Source organism: Pipra filicauda, unplaced genomic scaffold (assembly GCF_003945595.2).
Source record: "Pipra filicauda isolate LSUMZ 115617 unplaced genomic scaffold, ASM394559v2 scaffold90_size2875636_pilon, whole genome shotgun sequence".
Taxonomy (NCBI): Eukaryota; Metazoa; Chordata; class Aves; order Passeriformes; family Pipridae; genus Pipra; species Pipra filicauda.
The window spans coordinates 1,299,485-1,314,610 of NW_024105098.1; the positions used below are offsets into that span (position 1 = coordinate 1,299,485).

Sequence of the window (15,126 nt, forward strand, 5' to 3'; positions counted from 1 at the left end):
GCGGGTCTCGCGCGGTCAGGCGGCGCCGCGGGCAGCCCTCGGAGCGGGCGCCATGGCGGGCGGGCGGCGGGTCGGCGCTGGGCTGGGAGCGCTGCTCTGCGCCCTCCGTGAGTGCCCGCGGCAACGGGAACGGCCTCTGCGCTGGGACAGGCCGCGAGAGCTGGGCGTGCTCAGCACGGACAGGAGGAGGCTCCGGGGAGGCCTTAGAGCCCCTTCCAGTGCCTGAAGGCGCTCCAGGAGAGCTGGAGAGGGACTGCGGGCAAGGGCCTGAAGAGACAGGACAAGGGGCATTGGCTTCCCACTGCCAGAGGGCAGAGTTAGTTGGGATATTGCGAAGGAATTGTTCCCTTTGAGGGTGGGAAGTCCCTGGCACAGGTTGCCCAGAGAAGCTGTGGCTGCCCCATCCCTGGAAGTGTCCAAGGCCTGGTTGGACGGGGCTTGGAGCAACTTGGGTTAGTGGAAGGTGTCCCTGCCCGTGGCAGGGGGTGGAACGAGATGATCTTTAAGGTCCCTTCCAACCCAAACCATTCCATGATTTGGGAAGCACATCTCAGTCAGTGGCCCAAGAAACCTCTTCTGCTGTTGATCACAGCCGAATTCTGCTGTGAGAGGTTTTGCAGATGAGATATTCATGGATTATATGGCTTCACTAGTTAAAGTTGCCAGCCCGTGTGATCACTGTGTGTGTTGTGATCAGTGTGTGTTGTGCTGTAATCTCTATGCTGTTCTGTGCACACTGTAACCTGTTGTCTCTGTGTCACCTCAGATGTGCAGGCAGCCTGTCGGGACACCACAGTCACACAGGAGCTCCTCAAAGAGGGGTTTCACAGGTGAGTGCTCTCCCAGCCCTCCATCAGTACAACATCAGGGCTGATTTTACATGAGAAGCTTCTCCTCTTCTCAGGCACAGTTGTATCAACTTCTTGAACCATGGGCATGTTTCAGGAATGGATTAACATGATCAAATGATTAACAAGCTCTAGTGGAGGAGAACACTCCTCACTGGAGTTCCCTTTCTAAGATCTCTGTGGAGACAGTTGGTAATTGAGAAGTTAACAAAGAAGTGAAACTTCATTTTGGCCATGGATGTGGAGTTGGGGTGAAGGAGACCACGGCTTGGAGGGAACTGTGTTCTGAATGAATTGCACAGTGTGAGAGCTGCATCTCTTCTCTGTGCATCTGGGAGATGTCTCTCGGGGGTTTTGTGCCAACTTTTGAAGGGCAGGTATAACTGTTTTGCTTCTGTTCTTGCTTTAAGGGACCTGCTGGTGAAGGTGGAGCTTGGGGAGGATGCAGGGGGATGTGCAGTGGCAGCTAGAACTCGTCTTCCACCAGGAATCTACGTGGATTCCTATGAACTGGCGATGCTGCAGCAGCAAAATTTAACCAAGGTAACGGCCCCAATGCCAGGAGATCTGGCAGTGACCTGGATAGGGACTCAGGGAGTTGTAATCTCTGCTCATCATCTGGTTTGTTGCACCAAGGGGATTAATCCCTGGAAGGAGATGCCACACAGAATCATCTTCGTGACGTCTCACTGTATCTCTGGTTTGATCAGCATCAGTTTTGTGTTGTGTGCTGCTGATATTCTTATACACTGTCTGGTGGAGCTGCTGCTCCTCTGCTTAGCCCCCAGGTGAGCAGCTCTGGGAAAAGCACTCGGGTTGAGAAGGGGGAAGGGTAACCTCCAGAAGGGTGGTGGGGAGCTGTAAGCAGTGTGCTGTGTGTTTGGATGGAGTAGCTTCCCAGCTTTGTTTTCATCCTGGCTTTCTGTGTTACTTTCCAGTCTTTGCTTCACATTTTGGATACAGAGGTGCACAAAGGCTGTGGCTTAAATTTCCTTAGGTGCTTAATTTGGTTAAAACATGGATGCAAAGGCTATGGGCACCTTCTGCCTTTGTGGTGCCTGAGGTGCAGGTCCGGCCTTGCTTACTCACCTCGTTGAGCTGATGCCTCCCAGGTTTGGCTGCAGGCACAGTGACACTAAGCTTTTCACTAGGAATCACTCATTGGAGAGGGACTTAGAAAGGTATTTTGGAGCAGCTTAAGGCCAGAATTTCCAGCTTGATCATCCTGACCACGAAATCAAGCCCAGTGCTAGAAAATAAAACGAGGGAAATTGTTTTCCCCCCGGTGTCAGTTCCCATCACAGCCACACCTGTATCTCTCCCACTCGCAGGCGGTGCTAATTCCTGATGTCACTGATGTGGAGGCTCCCGAGTACTTGGCCACGGCTCTTGTCCTGGTGCTGTACCTGGAAGCAGACCCGCGGTGTTCCCGCTGTTTCCGCGCTGCTGTGCCCGTGCACGCGCGGTACCACCGGCCCGCCGAGGGCAGCCAGCAAGCCTTGGTCGTTCTGGAGAGCCCAGAAGTGCTGCTCTGCTGCTGCCACAGTGAGATTCTCCACGATGTTTTTCTGGGGAGAGAGGAATAACCATGGGTAATCCAGAGCTTGGAGTCTGGCTCTGTATTTTTTTGCTGGACACGGAGCTCTTGGTGCTTGTGTGAGCACGAGGGGAAGGTGTGGCCCTGATAAAGACCACGTTGTCTTCCTCGCTGGGTGCTGCTGCCTGGCCAAAGGCAGATGGATTGTCAGCACACCTCTTGGTGTTATGCTGCTGCCATTGTACCCCTGTGCTGTCTGGGTTCTTCCAGCTGGAAGTGTTGGCAGTTGTCACGATCCATGTGTTTGTTGTGATCCCGGCAGGCCCTGGCTTGCCAAAGGCCTCCTGCTCTGACCATGCTCCCAGTGTTTCCCTTGGCAGCTGAAGCTGTGCAGGGTGTATTTAATATCCACTGTCGCCTATTTAGAGGAATCAAAGTATTCTGATGGTTTCTAACACTTTGTTCCTGCATTCCGTCTGTGTAAAGGGGGAATGTAGGAAACTGTGCCTGAGGCTTAGAATGGTCAGAGTCTCAAACTCGGATGAAACGAGAACCTGATACCACTGACAATGAATATTTCAAGTTATATGAACAATGAAATCTTATAGTTTTGCTGCAAATCTTGTGTCCCTTCACAAAATCATTCCTGCCAGCTGCCAAATCAAACACACTAATGGTTTTCAACTTCTTTATCTTCACTTGTGCATCCTTTGAGCAGTGATTTTCTGGGGTAAATGTAGGGGCAGGCAAGACTGCCTTTTCTTTTAAAAAAGGGGCCTGAAATCTTCCTGTTTTTCTGCCACATTTACTCCTTACAAACAGGAAAACATTTATTATTATTATGAAAATGTGTAAAGCATTGGAAGGGAGGTCTTGCATGTGCTGACAGAAGGCCAAGAAGGAGAAATGGAAAAATTACTTACTTTGGGGAAAATTCTAAGTATGGGTAAAGTTGAGGGATCTATAGGCTAACCAGGAATTCTTTGCCCTGTTAAGACAGAAGGGCCAAGATGCCACACAGGTGAGCTTCTTTCTTGGTTACCTGCTGTATCAGGAAGGGAATTGTTGCAGAGTTCACAGGAAGGACTGCCCAGCATCACTTTGGCCGTGCAGGGGAGCTGGCATGTTCCTGTCAGTGCTGTTTCACCGCTTGCCTTCCAGGGAGTTGATTCTGTCAAGCTGTTGTGGGGGAAAGATCCCTTATTTGGCAGAGTCTTGCAGGCCAGATTGCTTCATCCCCCCTGGCTCCTGCTGATGCACTGATGCCTTCCCTAGGTCAGCTGGCAGCAGAGTGTTGGGAGCCTGCTGAAGTGGGAGCTCCCTGCTTGGCCGAGAACGTCGGTCCCTGTCAGTGGCACAGCACAACACACAGACCCGTGAGTTCTCCTTTCTGGTTCTTTTTAGCATTTCCTGCTTCTTTTTTTGGTGTGATCAGCAACTTCCATAGCACAGGAATTAATCAGTAGAAGACTAGTTGGGTGGTTCCCCCTTTGTGAGGCTCCTTTCTTCCTTTCTGAGTGGCTTTTGGTCATCCTGCCCTTCTGCTGTGCTTACAGTCACTCTGTGCTCTTCTGGCCCTTTGGGATGGCTGCTCTTCTCACCTATTTTTTTTTTCCTTACTAGTTTACTTGGAATTTTAGGATATAACTGGCTCTGGTCAAATTAAGAAAAGTCTTTACAATGTTGGTGCTTCAGAGGAATAGCAGAGTGAAAAACTACTTGATGATATAACTAAAGGAGGGGTAAAACTGCAAAGATTTAAGGAATAGCATCCTAAAAAAAAAGGCCACTTCTGTTTGTTTGTTGGTATCTGATTGGGTAAGTATTTAGGAAAGGTGAAATTTCTTATTCTGTGTTCAAAACCAAGGGAAATTGGATCTTTAGTATGTTCAACAACTGCCTTTGATGCTCAGAAGGGTCGCAGTAGCATAGAAATTCAGAAATAAGACTTGATTTATATAATAAAAAATCTGTTGTTGTTGTAATTATGCCTTCATTAGATGCTTGGAGATGCCTGGGATATCTGCAGCTCTTGTCCAAAAACACTTTGGAGCTTCCTGCATCCACAAAAAACCAAATAGTTGTTTACCCTGGGGAAATCTGTCTTCTCATTGATCTGACTTCACTGTGAGAGCTGCTCTCCTCCATGTGGTATTCCCTACACATCCCCAGGGGTGTAGGAGCAGAGATACAGGGATACAAGTGGCAGCAGGTCCATTTACTGAGCTTTGCAGTGCAGCAGTGGCTGGCACTGTGTTTGCTGAGCATTAGAAAGGGGATGTCCCATCTTGGTTTTGATTTCAAATCCCAGAAGAAGCCTCGGCCAAGGGCTGGTTAAATCAGGGTCTGGTTACTCATCCTCTCAGTTGCAGGCAAAATGGAGCCGTTTGTTAAATGAGTACAATCCATTTGTTTTTCCTTGCAGGCACGGGAGGAATTGATGCTGGAGGTTCCCGTGGGGCTCAGGGAACACAGTCACCTGGTGTGTGCCCTGACCCTGCTCACCACCCTGCTCTGTGCCAGCCTCATCCTCGCTGCCACCTGCAGGCATGGACACTTCTCCCTGTGACCTGCTCAGAGGGAGGAAACGCGGAATGACTGACCCCCATCCAGCAAAACTAACTGGATATTACATCAGGTTCCTAGATGGATCCTGTTCTACTGCTATTTGTATCTTAGGGGGTGTGAGGGTCCCATAATGAGTTATAGTTCCTTTGCCTTAATGCTTGGAAACACCTTCCACAGCCCAGAAGACAGTTTGGATGTGTTGTCAGTAGCCAAAGCAGATAGAGGGGAGAAAAAAATCTCAGAAATCTGAAAACTGCTCTAGGTAATGGGACAACAGTCAGCAGTGGAGTTTGGGGCTCCTATTCCCTCCTTCTGGCCCAGAGCCTGGGTCCAGTGATGCCTCTTGTAGAGCTGTTTGTACTTCTTGACTCAGGGATTGATTATTAAGGGTATGAAAAACATTATGGAGTCACTGAACTGTCTGAATTTTAAGCTTGTTGTGCAGATGGGTTATGTATGAATTTGTGAAGACATTCTGTGTATACCTGGGACAGGAGAAGGCTGAAATAGTCTCTCCCATTCTCATAACTGGGAGGGATTTGGCTGCTCTTGGTCAAATTAGAATCATGGAATCATTTAGGTTGGAAAGCCCCTCTAAGACCATCAAGTCCAGGCATTCCCCAGCACTGCCAAGGCCACCACTAACCCACGTCCCCAAGTGCCACATCCACATGGCTTTTAAATCTCTCCAGGGATGGGGACTCCACCACTGCCCTGGGCAGCTGTGCCAAGGCTGGATAAGCCCTTCCATGAAGAATCTTTCCCAATATCCAACCTAAACCTCCCCTGGTGCAACGTGAGGCTGCTTCCTCTCATCCTTGTTCCCTGGGAGCAGAGCCAGACCCCCACCTGGCTCCACTCTCCTGTCAGGTAATTGTAGAGATGGAGAAGGCCCCCCCCAGCCTGCTTTTCTCCAGGCTGAACAGTTGGTCAGGGTTGAAGTTTAGAAAGTTTGAAAGAAACGTCACCCTATTTCAGGAGCGGAAAGAGCCCCTTGGAAGAGGAGAGCCAGTGAAAAGATAGTGACTAGAAGCAAATATTTAGAAGACTTGAATTCGGTCGCCAGGACAGTTGATAAATACGAGGGAATGGAGAGGAAATTACCCAATGGAAAAGCTGAGTGGCTCTGGAGCGGCGGAGGCGCTCGGCTGCTGTCTCCAGTTGTCACTAGGTGGCACCGTGGGCCCAGAGTAACTCCCACGTGCAGGGTTTTATTCCCTGGGAACTGCGGGTACGTCAGGAAAAGCAGGTGATTTGGGGGAGTGCGTGTGTGAGGGACGTGAATGAAAACTCCTTTTGTGGGCTCAGTGTGTGGCCGAGGCTTCCCAGCAGCAGAATTGGCCTTTCACCACTGTCCAACTGTAGCCTCAGGATCCCTTGGGCATCTTTCTCCTGGAATTCTACAGAGAGCTCGTCTTGTGACTTCGCCCACGACTGGTTGGCAAGTGCTTGGACACTGGGCTCTTGTTTGCCCTCGGTGGCTGTGCCAGGACTTCATCCACTACCTCAGAGGGGTCAGCTCTGCATCTGCTGGGGGGAGACGTGAAAAGGGAAAAATCAAAGAGAGATTTGGGCTGTTTAACCCCATCAGTGCTGGGACCAGCATTGTAGCGCTTGTCTCCGAGTGGGATTCTTAATTCCCAGAGTTGAATTTGTTCCTGGGCTCTCTCTGTCTTACATAGGTAATTCTGTATGGCAGTCTGACCCTTGGAATGGCAACATCCCAGATTGCCAGAGTTCAATGGCAGGGCAGTCTCCTGAAAACTCACTTTTTCTTTTTTAAACACCAGATAATACCAGTTGAAAATCACAGGTTGAATCCCTCAGCTAGATCAGGCTGCCTGATATCAGACCCTGGGGGAAGGAAATGGGAATCACAGAATCACAGGATGGTTTGGGTTGGAAGGGACCTTAAAGCTCATCCAGTCCCATCCCTTGCCATGGGCAGGGACACCTTCCATTATCCCAGGTTGCTCCAAGCCCTGTCCAGCCTGGCCTTGGACACTTCCAGGGATGGGGCAGCCACAGCTGCTCTGGGCAACCTGTGCCAGGGCCTCCCCACCCTCACAGGGAAGAACTTCCTTCTAACAATCAATCTAAACCTACTCTCTCATCTTTTGAACAAATGAGAAAAAATATTGCAAGGGGCAAAAATACATGTAAGTAAAATACATGTCAAGATTCCCATCAATCAGCTTTTCAGCTGCACTTGAGTAATAGATTCTGATTAATGTAAAATATGAGAGGAGTGGCAGAGCTTCTCAAGGAATGCTTTTTGTTACAGCAGATATTTGCTGGTTTTAAATCCATAGCATTTGCCTAATAAGTATAGCAGATAGGTTTTTCTTTAAAAGGTGTTAATAAACATAATAACCATAGTAGTGTTAAGTACAAATGAATTTGCCAGTTAGACTCCCTCTCAGAGCAGAAACTGCTACTGTTAAGCCAGCACAGAATTTAGCAGGTGTGCCATTGCAGGAGGATGCAGCTGCCAGCCCCATGTGGATCACCAAGACACCAGAAGATGATCTGTAACGCCTGTGCAAAAATTCTGGCAGTTTTGGAGACAAAAATGAGGTGTTCCTGGCAAGAAAACACCAATACAATGGTCGGACACAAACGCTTCCATCATTAACGTGTCTAAAGACCGAATCAGAGCGGGGAAAGAAAAGGGGATGGAGTGTTAGAGGCCATGTTGGGAGTTAAGGCTTTCTGAATACAAATTAATGGGTATAACAAAAAAAAAAACAACCAAGAAAAAACCCTCCTAGTTTGTAAAAAAAGCTGTGCCTGGGGAGGGAGGCAGAAGGACGGGAGGGGGTCAGGATTCTGCAAAGGAAGCAGGAGCTGAGAGGGATGGGGGGTACCAGGCAGAGGCAGCACAGAGGGTGAGGTGCCTCCTGGGGATGGGAAGCAGAGCTGAGGGAAGGGTGAAGTCACAAACCCGCTGTGGTTTCTCCAGAGATGATGCAGAGGTGAATTAGCAAAAGCTGATTGATCCTGGGAGGATCACATATGGAGCTGAGTCAGAAAGGGAAAGTAACGTATAGGGAAAGAGGAGCGAAGATGACGGCCGTGCCCGCAGGGGGAAGGCTCAGAGCCAACAGTGGGGTCACTTTGGAATACTGCTCCTGGAAAATGGGCTGAAATACGGCAGGTCTGTGGGGGCAAGTGTGCTGTGGCCACCAGCTCTGCAGTAGTTCAGAGTGAGTGAGCAGACAGCCAGCACGTGTTGGCTGGGAGCACAGGCTGGGGAGCCTGATGTGCCCAGACCTGTGTGGAGGTTTGAGGTGTTTGTGGATCTTTCCCCCAAGACCCATGTGAGGAGAAGCTGCCTGGTGTGTATCCTGCTCCTTCTGAGAGGAAAACCAGACCTTGCTTCAAACCAGGACTGACAGAGGAGGTGAAGTCCAGGCTGCAGGGCAGCTTGGGGAAGTCATGTGGAAGATTAAATGGCTCACAGGAATTTAGGGCCCATCCGTTGCTTTCTCAGCTGTGTTACCACTGGATTTCTTGGAAGCTGCACATCTGAGGGGGGGCTTGGGTTGCTGATGGGGGGAAGAGACACCACAGAGAGCTTCTCTGTGTCCTGCTGCTGGCACTGAACCCTGAGCCAGGTGGGCTGTGAGAGGGACCTGAGAAGTTGATGGGAGAAAGGTTAGTTTGTGATCAGCTGGGGATACAAAATGAGACCCTTCCAGGGCAACGGGAGGAGCGAGCACAGCTCAGAGGAGGAACAGGCACAGGTTAACCAGAGAAGCTGCGGCTGCCCCATCCCTGGAAGTGTCCAAGGCCAGGTTGGAGGGGGCTTGGAGCAACTTGGGCTAGTGGGAGGTGTCCCTGCCCATGGCAGGGGGTGGAATGAGATGGCATTTAAGGTCCCTTCCAACCCAAACCATTCCAGGATTGCATGAGGCACCTTGGTGGCAGAGTGGGCTTTACTCCATGACCAGGGACAGACCTTGAGGACATGCCCAAACACAGCACGAAGCCCCTGTGCTCAGCCAAACCTGTTTTCCTCGCAAAATGAAGCACTGAGGAAATAAACTCTAATTTAAACACCCCAAGACAGAAGTGAGGGGGGAAGAAGAGCCAGTTCAGGAGTGTCTGATGCTGGTTTCTTTAGGGCTGCTGGCTTTGCCCCCCTGCAGCTGGATATTGCCCACAGCCAGAGGAGAATATAAGAGCCCAACAGCCTAGAAAAAGAATAAATGTGTTATATATGTAAATAATTTGTTATAAATTATGCATATAAATATATATTTCTATATATTATATATATAAAGTATATAAATTATATACCTATATATAAATTCTATATATTTACATATACATAACATATATGTTTATATAGATGTTCTATATATAATATAGACTACGTATTATATTATATATTATGTAAAATGTACATTATATAGTATGTTACCTACAAAAATGTTAAATATAAAATATATTACATATAATAAACGTTATATATGTAAAATTTATATCTATTGATATAGATTTATAACGATTTATATATATATAACCTTTATTCTTTTTGTAGGTTGTTGGGCTCTTTTATTCTCCTCTGGCTGTGGGCAATATCCAGCTGCAGGGGGCAAAGCCTCTAGGAAAAAAAAATATATAACATTAAAATCTATGTAAATATAATAAATAAAAATCTACGATATATAGTATATATTATATATTATGTAATCTATATAATCTAGCATAAAGATGTATAAATGTTATCTAGAAATGTTATATACATAACATTTATTATATGCATATTATATTTACATTTAATATTGATAATTTATAATGTATATATAACATAAAATATATAATATATAACAGATATAAAATCTATATACATTTATATATATACTTTATATATGTAACATTATATATATATACCCCATATATGTATAACATATATATATATGTGTGTGCATATATATATAACACATTTATTCTTTTAGGGCTGTTAGACAGTTTTATTTTTCTCTGGCTGTGGCCCAGAGAAATATAATATTATATAGATAAACATATATATAAATAATATATATTATTTACAGCTATAAAACACATTTCCCATCAGCGAGGGGTACTACAACTCCCATTATGCCACGCGGCGAGCCCACTTCCGGCTTCCGGCAGGCGGTGCCCTGCCGGCGGTGCCCCGCCCCTGCCCGCCCCCGCGGGCTGTGGCCACGCGCGGCGGTTCCGCTTCCCCTCCGGCCCCGCCGCCGCCGCCCCGCCGGGTCCCGGTCCCGCCGCCGCGCTCAGCCCCGTCCAGCCCGTCCGTCCGTCCGTCCGCCGAGGTGGCGGCGCCGGCCCACCCGGTGAGTGCGCTCACACCTGCCGGCCGCGCCCCCTGCCCTTTGTGCGGCCGGGCCGGGCCGGGCCCGCGGTGGGGATCTCTCGGGGCGCGGCCCTGTCCCCGCTCCCTCCCTTCCTCCCTTCTTCTCGCCGCCCTCGCCCCCCGCCCCGCCGGGCCCGGCCCCGCCGCCCCCGCCCGCCCCGGCTGTGCGGATCCGCGGCCCGGCCCCGCTTCCTGCGGGCCCGGCGGCCCCCGCCCCCCAGCGCGGCCCCGGGCGCGGGGCCCTGGGAAACGGGAGAGCTCCTCCATCCCGGCGGGGAGCGGGGGTGTCACAGCTGCCGGGGTAAGTTACTGCGGAGATCCCGGCACCGGGCCGTGCGCGGCCGCTGTCAGTGCCCGCGGGCCGCCCCGAGCTCCCGCTCCCCATCCCGGGTAATCCCTGCTCGCGGTCCCCGAGCCCGCCGGGGTTTTCTCCTTCCGCTGTTTTCTGCCGTGTTTCTGTCGCCGCTGTTTGTATTTATCCCGTCAAAGCCCCGCATGGTGGTTTAGAATCACGGAATCCCAGGATGGTTTGGGTTGGAAGGTACATTAGGGATCATCCCATCCCACCCCCTGCCATGGGCAGGGACACCTTCCACTGTCCCAGGTTGCTCCAAGCCCCGTCCAGCCTGGCCTTGGACACTTCCAGAGATGAGGTATCCACAGCTTCTCTGGGCAACCTGTGCCAGGGCCTCCCCACCCTCACAGGGAAGAATTTCTTTCCAATATCCCATCTCAACCTGCTTTTAGTAGGTTAATGGTAATGGGGAGCAGGGAGGGTAAAGTTGGATTTAGCCTGGTCCATGTGGCAACTGCCTAAAGGCTGAGTTGGGAGCAGAGGGTTCATCAGCTGCTTTCGAGGAGCTGTGCTGTGCTTTGCTGTAGCCAAAATAAACCAGTTCACATGCTGCCTTATGGCCAGTGTCTGGATATATAATACAATCTTTATTTTGGAAGCCCTACACTAACAGCTATGTTAGGGGCGATTCAAACATGGTATACTGTGAGGGTTTTATCATCTTATTTCTGTCTTTCTTTGGGTTTCTACCTGTTTTTTGGTGGGTTTTATACCTGAAAAATAGGGCCTGCTTTAGAGAAAGTCTGGGATTTGCTTTGCAGCTGGAGTGTCCTCACAGTGTGAGTCCTGGAGTGGCATCTCCCTAAAAAAACAGGGACTTGCTACTCAGTGCTTCAGTTTCTTCATTTTGGAGATGAAGGTAATTAAACTCATAGGGATATTGTGGAGGCAGGTTAAAAAATATGTTACACCAGAGAAGTGGTTCATTATTACAGACTGAAATAAAGTGGAAGCAAAGCAGAATTATAAAAATGCAAAAATGTTATGAGTTTTTGAGTGGAATCTTTGAGCTAATAGGAGCACTTCAAACAAAGTGCACTGGGTAATGTTCTAGAGGCAGGAAAAGCCTCACTCCAAAGTTCACTGGGTGGATATTGCAGTTCTTGAGGCCAGAACAGAAATGCTTGAAGGAGAATGACTCGAATCTTCTGTGTTACCTACGTTGTGTGTGGAATTTGGCTCATCTTTGCACGGACATGGTTGTTAACAGTATCAAGCTCTTAGCTGTGGAATAATGGCTCTGTCTGGGCACTTAGCACTTTTTAACACCATGCAGCTTGTGCACTGTATCCAAGGCCTGTGCTCTGCTGTGCAGCAACTCGTCAGAGGTTGATTTACTAGGATGAAATTTGTACTGGGATACAACTTGGACCTTTGGCCAACTGGGGGAGTTTCCTCTTGGAGGCACCTGCTGGTTCTCCCTCTCTGGGCTGGATGCTGGAGTGGGTGGATGCTGGGACCATGTATGGCAACTCCAGTCTTGGGGTTATTTTAAAATAATATCCTTTTAAAATCCCACGTGTACTTGTGTTGTTTGTCAGCATTTTGGTTGTGTTTAAAAGGGAGAGTTATTCAAGCACCTTTGGTTTCGAAATAACTTTGGAATTGAGGGTTTTGATTGGTACTGCAGATTTTGCTCTTGTGATAAGAAAAAGCTGTAGGGACCCCAGTCTAGGTCTGTGTGTTATTAATAAGATAATTCAGTTTCAGAGCTCTTACATCTGTCTTGGGTTGGTTTTGTTTGGGTTTTTTCCCCTTTTATCTGTTTCCTGCATTAGGAGGTCTGTGCCAGTATTTTCTCGTTCCTCACAACACACACGTTTTCTGACGTCGGCACAACAGAGAAGCAGCTCTTTGTTCTGCAAACAACCCTGAGTTAAAGGCACTGCTCTGGAGGGCCCAGGGATGGCACCAGCAGAATTTCCAGTCCTGAGACAGGGCTTTGGAATGGAGCTGAGTCTCCAAAGCATCCACGAGGAGATGGTGGCAGAGGGCTGGTGGTGGGGAGAGCAAGGGGGGAGGAGAGGACTTCAGCAGCCAGGCTGCAGGGATTAACATCCTGATGAACATATTGCTGCTGGCAGTTGGGAAAAGGCCAAACAAGGTGGTTGTGGAGCTTTCCCTTCTTTCCCTGGGAAGGTGGTTGCTGCGATCACCCTGCTCTGCCCTGTCAAAGTGAGGGCTCTCTTTTGGGCTGGGATTGACTCAGGAAGGCTGCACCGAGCTCCATTTTCAGTTTTCCAAGCAGGCACCTAAATCCTTATCAAATGTGATTGTCTGGCCCCAGACTCTGAGGGCTCTTTGGAGTTGCACAGTGTCCTCCTGGAGGGGTTTTTGTCCCTGCCATGGCAGTGCCAGGGACTGAACCTCGTCAGGTGCCAGCGCCGAGGCTCCCACTCGCCCTCCCAAGGGCAGCACTTCCAGAGATAACCAATCCCTTGGGTGCCAGGCTGGGCTGCCAGGTTGGCTCTTGGGAACGATAAAGTCCACTGGATGCAGAGCTGGATTGATTCTGCCTCCTGGCAAGGTCAGTCTGACCAGGGAAGCACCGTGGAGGAGGCTCCATCTCCTGCCAGCCTTCAGGAGGAGGTGGGGGAGAGGGAAGGAGTCCAGGGCGCTCACCTGGGGGCAAAGGACAAGGAACCCTTGGGCAGGGCAGGTTTTTGAGGGCAGTTTCATTTTAGCAAGGAAACACTGCAGTGTTCCCCGAAGGCCTAAGGACTCTTGGGCTTTCCTGTTTGGAATTACTGTGTCTTGAGCTTGCTAAGACTTTGGAAAGCTCTTATTTGCATTTAAATACAGGTGGTAAAAGGTAGTAGATGTTTTCAGGTGAGAAGAAGAGATCTCCTAGTGACCTACCGGGGATGTGAGGAGCAGATGGAGCTCAGTGTTAATGCTCAAGCCTCACTTCAGTGCTCAAGGTTTTTGAGAGCTCAGACCGTGGTTTTACCTAAAGCTGGTAAAATTATTTCCTTTAATGTGAAAATACACACTTCAGTGTTTGTATTTTGACTGATGCAGTGATCACTGTCTGTCACTGAGAGCTGGAAATGCCGGTTTTGGTCCTAATTCTCTGACTTGCCAGTTTTTGTAAGTGGATCATTCTTTCTGTTTTCTCAGCTTCTTTTTATTTTCTCAGCTGGGAATGGGGATTAACCAGGCTTTGAAAATGTCTCACCTGGCAGGCAGGGATGTGTTAGGAAAATGCCTTAAAATTGAGAAGGGTTTCAGTTTTTCTGTTGAGATAAATTTTGATCGGACACACCGTGAATTCACAAAAGGAATTCCTCGTGCTTTCTAAAGGTTGTAGTACATTGAAAAGCTTCAGGAATTAGTGAGGCAGCTCTTTTCCTTCAGGCAAAGCAAGTGGATTTTGAAATTCTCAAATTGATGTGTCTGATTTCTGTTTGTAAATTTTGAAATGCTTTTAAAAGTCTTCAGCTGCTAATGAATGTACTGGTGCTTAGAACTGTTCGAATGAGCCCACCTTACTAGGAAATACAGTATTTTTAAGGCTCCTAGAAAATATTGGGGGCTTTGTATAATGGATAGGTTGTTGTTTCCCAAAGGGTCTGAACTCTGTGTTGGTGTAGCTCTGGCAATGCCCGAAGTTCAGTGATATTTGAATCTTTGATCAGGGCTCTTCTCTCTGGCAATTAGCAAAATTTGTCTTTAAAGGAGTTCTTTTGACAAGGCAGGTTTGATTATTTCTAATTCTATAGTTTCATTTAAAACATAAGCAGCTGTAGGAAGGAGCCAGCATGTTGAGGCTGCAGTGAGTGTGACTTAAGTGGTGTTCAGTGTTAAGAAAGGATTTAACATCATGTGAAGCAATGAGGGCAGCTGGCAGGTGTATTTGGGAATGGAAATGCATTAAAAAGTCTTTCCAATTCAGCTTCTACTTTTTTTTTTTCCCTAAAGTTTTCTCCTTCCTTTTTAGGTGGTGGATGTTTGACTCGGTGTGTACCCACAGGAGTTAAACTGTCAGCACATGAAGCCTTTCCCATAACTCCTTTAACGAGTGAAATTAGAGTTATCTGATGGCATGGGGTTCATTTTAGAAACTAATGTGATACTTTCTACTCTTTGTTGCATTTGTTTTTCATTTACAGTCATTTTAGAACTGCTTTAACTAGCAGAGGTATCTCCTGGACAGAGCAAGGAAAAGCTGTCCCTGGAAGATGCTGCTTAAAATCACCTTTGAATATTTAACCCATTTTGTATTGGAAAGGTCTCCAGTAAAGTGAGAGCCTGGAGGAATGAAAATCTTTCCCCTAAGCCTGTCTACAGCAAAAGGCCATCCTGTTTTAAAGGGATCTGGGGATTTGGGCTTCAGGCAGGAGCTGGCTGGGCAGATTCTTGTGTAAGTAGCTCACTGGAAGGGGCTGAATTGAAAGTGCACTTCAGCTCATGAATTATCTGCTTTAGGGTGTAAAAAAATAGTTGTTTAATAAGTTATGTGAATGTTTGG

The 15,126-nt window shown here is 48.3% G+C and overlaps 2 protein-coding genes across 3 annotated transcripts in view; both read left to right on the forward strand.

Annotated features, from left to right (window-relative positions):
• Window positions 1-22: 22 nt before the first annotated feature.
• PIGX (phosphatidylinositol glycan anchor biosynthesis class X) lies at window positions 23-5,385 on the forward strand. 2 transcript variants are annotated; one of them, XM_027724899.2, is made up of 6 exons: window positions 38-107; window positions 767-830; window positions 1,259-1,391; window positions 2,180-2,393; window positions 3,661-3,761; window positions 4,811-5,385. In XM_027724899.2, exons 1-6 carry the CDS (start codon window positions 53-55, stop codon window positions 4,952-4,954), a joined length of 711 nt encoding a protein of 236 aa, XP_027580700.2. In that variant the 5' UTR covers window positions 38-52; the 3' UTR covers window positions 4,955-5,385. The 2 variants fall into 2 exon arrangements, with proteins under 2 accessions (XP_039247051.1, XP_027580700.2); XM_039391117.1 differs by lacking the exon at window positions 3,661-3,761 and having other exon boundaries at window positions 23-107.
• A 4,817-nt stretch (window positions 5,386-10,202) lies between these two features.
• The window catches only part of PAK2 (p21 (RAC1) activated kinase 2), a 39,354-nt gene continuing 34,430 nt past the window's right edge, over window positions 10,203-15,126 (forward strand). The window contains exon 1 of the mRNA XM_027724893.2: window positions 10,203-10,280. The gene's annotated coding sequence lies outside the window, so the exon portion shown is untranslated. The remainder of the gene's footprint in view (window positions 10,281-15,126) is intronic.